The sequence below is a fragment of the Arachis duranensis genome, chromosome 3, assembly GCF_000817695.3.
Source record: "Arachis duranensis cultivar V14167 chromosome 3, aradu.V14167.gnm2.J7QH, whole genome shotgun sequence".
Taxonomy (NCBI): Eukaryota; Viridiplantae; Streptophyta; class Magnoliopsida; order Fabales; family Fabaceae; genus Arachis; species Arachis duranensis.
Window position 1 is genome coordinate 20,928,659 of NC_029774.3, and position 6,066 is coordinate 20,934,724.

General features: G+C 31.5%; 1 protein-coding gene across 1 annotated transcript; it reads left to right on the forward strand.

Annotated features, from left to right (window-relative positions):
* Nucleotides 1–463: 463 nt before the first annotated feature.
* On the forward strand, nucleotides 464–2,894 carry LOC107477889 (ethylene-responsive transcription factor ERF054-like). The gene has a single exon (XM_016097975.3). It carries the CDS (start codon nucleotides 1,008–1,010, stop codon nucleotides 2,313–2,315), a length of 1,308 nt encoding a protein of 435 aa, XP_015953461.2. The 5' UTR covers nucleotides 464–1,007; the 3' UTR covers nucleotides 2,316–2,894.
* The last annotated feature ends 3,172 nt before the right edge of the window (nucleotides 2,895–6,066 follow it).

Sequence of the window (6,066 nt, forward strand, 5' to 3'; positions counted from 1 at the left end):
CAATCAACTCAACCTTCTAAATTTATATATAACTTTAATTTTAATATATTGTCAGTGTAAACATTTTACAGGTATATTTAATTACGTAACATCAACAAAAATAATTATCTTTTATATTTATTGTGTGAATAACTATAAAAAAATATAATTATACAAATTTTATATTATCAGTAAATCAAAATTAAACTCTTTGTACATATGTTTTTTTATTTATAGAACATAAACTAAGTGAAAATTCAACTGCAATTAACTTTACGTGAAATTAATACCTTAGATGATTTGACTAATTTGACTAAACTCTTAGATATTAATTTCACGTGAAATCCATTTCACATGAGTTTTCACCCTTAGACTAAACTTCCATACTAAATAAAAGTGTAAGTCCAAAACCAACCAATGAATTCTATTGATTTTTTCCGGTCTTATATAAACCCCACTCACTCTCCCACCCTTTTCCTTGCATATTCTTCCCCTGCTTTCCTTCCACCTTCACTTCCCCAAATACTATCATTGCAGAAAAGAAGAAAACACACAAACACATACACGTAACTCATAACTTTGCTTCTCTTTTGATTCACGCTTCTCTCTCTCTTCTCTCCCTTGGTTCTGCGCTTTCTTGCGGTGTACACAAAATAAGAAAGAACAGAGTATTGAGAAATGGGTCAATTCAAAGTGAAGACGATTTTTGGCATCCGATTCTGTTTTTGATTTTGATCGGATCAAGCTTGCAAATCAGAACCCAGATTTCAAAATTCAATCTTTTCTTTTCCATTGTTTTTTCCTTATATTCTTTGACCATATCTGATTCTGATTTCCAAAATCCACTTCCTTTTTGTGTTTCGCTTTCATTTTGATTCATATATTTATTCACACTGCACCCTTCTCAATATATCTCTGTTCTATTTGTTGTAAAACAAAACACTGAACAAGAAAGTTCTTGGTGGAGCTTCTGAGAGAGGAGGAGGGAGCTTGAAAGATTATTGAAGATTTCAATTGTTGGTCTGATCATGGCTGCTTCTGCTGCAAGGAACAGTGGTAAATCCACAAAGGGTGCTGTTGTTGAAGATTCTCATCATCAAAGAGTAATTGCTGAAAGTGGAAGCCAACAAGATTTGGAGATGATGATGATAGATAAGGGAAAAGGCGTTGAGAGGCGGCAATGGAAGCCAGTTTTTGATGAAGCTTCCATGTCAAATAGGCCTCATAAGAAGATTAATCAATCACCACCATCACCATCATCATCATTTTTAAAACAACAAGAACCTCCTTTCTCTTCTTCTTCTTCTTCTTCTTCTTCTTCAAGAATAGTGTTCCCTTTTGCATTTGAAGGCTCTCAAACTCAGAATCAAGCAATGCAATTCCCACACCAATTTGGAACCACAAACATGCCTCTCTTCCATCCACCACCACCACAAATTCAGCCATCACAATTACCATTACATCAAAACATGATATCTTTTGGGTCTCAACACCAACAACACCTTCAAAATCTTCAGTATTGGAGTGACACACTGAATCTAAGTCCAAGAGGGAGAGCCATGGCCATGATGAACAACAGAATAGGGCCTGATGGAAGGCCATTGTTTTCGCCTTCACCTCCGGTGCCATTGAATGCTACAAAGCTCTATAGAGGTGTGAGGCAGCGCCATTGGGGGAAATGGGTAGCAGAGATTCGCCTCCCTCGCAATAGGACTCGCCTATGGCTTGGGACATTCGACACGGCTGAGGACGCCGCCATGGCCTATGACCGCGAGGCCTTCAAGCTTAGAGGGGAGAATGCTAGGCTAAATTTCCCTGAGCTCTTTCTCAACAAGGACAAAGATCAATCAACAAAAATGGCACAAGATTCTTCTTCTTCTTCTGCTTCGGCATCAAAGGTACCAGAGGCAGAGCAGCCAGAGCCAGAGCCGGAGCCAGAAGAAGACATCACTATGCAGCAGGATTTGAACTCTGAGAGCATGCCGCCGCCGCCAGCGCCACCATTGCCTCCGGCTTCAATGATTGATGACAATGCTGATAATGATTCAGGAGCTCCGCAGTCTCAGGAGTTGGTTTGGGGGGAAATGGCTGCTTGGTTTAATGCAATTCCTGCAGCTTGGGGTCCTGGTAGTCCTGTGTGGGATGATTTGGACTCAAACAACAATCTTCTGTTTCAATCACAAATTCCATTTATGAATCACAATCAGCAAGAATTCAATGACGATGATGATCCTGAAGCTCATAGAACAATAGAAGGAGATAATAACAGAAAACCAGGTTCTTCTTCCTCTTCTTCTTGCCCTGTTAGACCCTTCTTCTGGAAGGATCAAGATTGAAACTTCATGGTTCTACTTTTCAGTGATCAAAATTGTGGGTCTTATTCATCTCTTGAAGATTCTTCTTATCAGATAATAATTCTGCCTTGGTTTCCAAACTTCTACACCTTTCACATATTAGTGAAAAATTTGATCACCAAAACCCACCAAACTTCTATTCTATTTTCTCACTGGTTGCAGATATTTCATAAAACGACCTGTGAATCTCGGATCCTTGAAGCATAATTTTTCACTACCTGAAAAATTTCTGCTGTAATAAAGGCTGCATATTTTTATAGGCCTTTCAGCATATGCATGGTTCATACTTTATGACTTATGCGCCTTATAGTTATATACCCTTGTCCCTAGTGGTAATTTTCATTTTCCTATTTTTCTATTTTTTAATCACATCATTTGTTGCCTTTTATTTATGTAGTAGTTGTAGTTTAGCATGACCAAGGTTGAAGGAGACGTTTTTGTGATTTCCTTCTCCAATGGTCCAACCCATTATGAGCTATTTATTTTTCAGCTCCAAGGGTGTGATTGTATAATATTACTACTTAATTTTATAATTGATGTACATTTTCATGCTTCTTGTAGTTTGAAGTTTGAACTGGTATAATGTAATGTATCCTTTATAGTTCTAGTCATTAACAAATCAAGAACCATGTAGAATTTTAATACATGTTATTGGAAGTTTTTATGCTTTGTTTATGGACGACCATTAAGCTTTAAATTTGTCCTGACATAAGCTATAATTAACATTTAAGCATCCAAAATGAAGTAATAAAAAGTTGAGATTCTCATTGAACACAAGATTTGTCAAATGTATTCCACTAATCATAACAACACAAACATGTGAGTTGTGACTATTTTTTAACTAAAAGGATCTTGTATATTTTTTATAGGCACCCGAATTTTAGTGTAATGCTATACATTCAAGTTTTTTTTTTTATAAATTAAGTATAATTAAATTAAACAATAAAATTTAAAATAATACTAGTCATAACTGATTTTTATTATATTATACCAATTTAGTTAGATTTAATTAACAAAAAGATTTTAATGTGTAGCATTATTTTAAATTTTATTATCAAAATTTAATGATTTGATATAATAAATTATGATTACCTTTTCTCTAATTTTTTTAATTTGCAAAATTCTAACTCAAGACTAGAACTGAAAGTAAGTCAAACTAATTCGTGAGCTAACTTGAATTCGACTAGTTAACAGCTCAATTAGCTAAATTCATGAACTTGTAAGCTAAGTTTGAACCTAGATTTGAGCTCATATATTAAACAAGTCAAATTTAAATTTTGGTAAGCTTGACTCATTGACTCGTAAGCTTACTCGATTATATAGTACTTATTATATTATTTATATTAAATAATATATTATGAATTTTATACTTTTAATTTACAGTAATAATATATAATTTTACATACACATAATTTTAGGGTTAAGTGTGATTTTGATCCTTAATGTATAAACTGAAAATTTTTTCGTCTCGAACCTTGTTTTGCATACAAAAGCATCCCTAAACTTTAACTTGGTATTAAAATCATCTTTACTTTAGGGACGAAAATTGTACGGAGGTGACGACGAAAGTGGAGACAGAGGTGAATTGTGGACAGCTTCTTCTTCTTCTTCTTCCCTTTTCCCTTTTTCTTTCCTTCCCCCTTCGCAGGACTAGAAATACTCTCTTTCTCTTATTTTTTTTTATTTTATAATTTTTTTTGTTATAGGTAATTTGGTCCAAAATTTTAATATTTAAGTAAAAAGAACGATTTTAAAATTTGGTTTTAAACCTTAGGGACAATTTTGTATGCAAAAAAAGGTTGGGGACAAAAAAAAATTTCGACCTATACTTTAGAGACCAAAATCGTATTTAACCCCATAATTTTATATATAATTTTGATAGACGATATAAATTATAATTAATAGATAAACAATATGTAAAATAGATAATTTTTTTATATATAAATTATAATTATGCTAACAAACTATAATTCAAATGCATAATCTCTCCATTCTCATTTAGAGATTTCGAATTCGAATTCTATTCCTATCTTTAGAGATTTCGAATTCGAATTCTATTCCTATCTTTAGAGATTTCGGCCTATCTTTAGAAAAAAAATTATAATTTATTTATATAGAATTATAAATTATATTCATATTATTTAAACTAAGTGATAAGTTTTTTATGAGCCAAATTAAATTTTTGCCCAACTTAATTTGATTCATTTCCAACCATACTCAAGATCATTAAAAAATAATATCAATTATTCAAATGATCCAATATTACCAAAAGGAAAATTTAAGTTGTCAAACTAAATGCGGTTATAGATAAAGATAATGAAGAACTAATATGACATATTGACATGCAAGCATTAATAGTGTGATGTAATGTAACCTTATACACTTGCACCAAGTATATCTATATATCTAATTTAAGATTTAAAACCTTCGGTGAAGAATGAAGATAATCTTTGACTTCAAGAAACTTACATACCAAGAAGGTAAGAATACAGTATTATTTTAGGATCCTGAGAATTTCTTGTAAGCAATGGCACTTTGCTTGACCACATAATCATTTATCAAATTAGCAACATGGCTTCACTTTATTTAAGAGGACAGTTGAGTTGGATGAAATAAATAAATAAATGACTCCATTGCTTTCCCATTTTATTGACATTTGACCATATCTACTAAGTTGATTTTTTTTTTAATTAATGATTTGATCTAGAATTTGATTTCATTATATTCATCTAATTTTGTATACTGCACGACTGACTTCAAGAGGTGATGTGAATGAGATCCATTAGCGCGGATAAAATATGAGAGAAACTTATAACCAAAAAAATGGTAGGAAGAAACTCTCTAGTTTGTGAACCAAACATAATTAAGATTTCAAATTAACTAGATTAAGATTTACTTTCTTGCAATTAATTTGTGCCAATAGAGTAGTTATTTCACTTGTTCACTTAATTAATTTTCGAAAGAAAAAGTATATGGAACCAACTAATAATCAGTCAAGAATGGAACAACATAATTAATTATAATTAGTTTTATTAATTTATAATTTAATTTGTTTTTTAAATTATTGTTGACCACGTTCAAAACATGAGGAAAGATACGCTAGTGATAGGAGAGAATCACGAAACAGATGTTTTGATCATTCATTAGTTGGTTCCATATAATTAATTATGTTTTATTAATGCGTATCACATGAAACATAGAAATCATATCCAAAACCATCCAATTTACAAAAGAAACATCCGTGTGCCTATCAGTAGCAACATCCGGTTAAAGTCACCGGTGCCTCTGGTTTACCAGTTGACTGATTCTTGGCTTATATAGAGTTGGTTCCCTAGCATTGTTGTTTACGAAATTTTGAATTTTGACTTGTGTAGTAATACATTGGCCAACAATAAATTTTTAAATAGAATTCAAATTCATGACAAATAGGAATGGAACCAAAAATATTACCAGGGACCAATAATATATATAATATTAAAAGATGTGCAAAAAATATATAATATAATATGTATTACAAAAATATATTAATAGCGAATATATTTTAAAGTATAAAAAATATATATGTATTTTTTACTAAGGAAGTGGTCGATTTTTTGTATCATAAAATTTATTGATAATAGAATATGTGTCAAATTTTTCAATAATTTTTTTCTCAATGTGATTAAAAGACAATTAGCAAGAAATTAATCTTCTATTTTGCTTCTGAGTTATTTTTTACAATATTCATAACTAA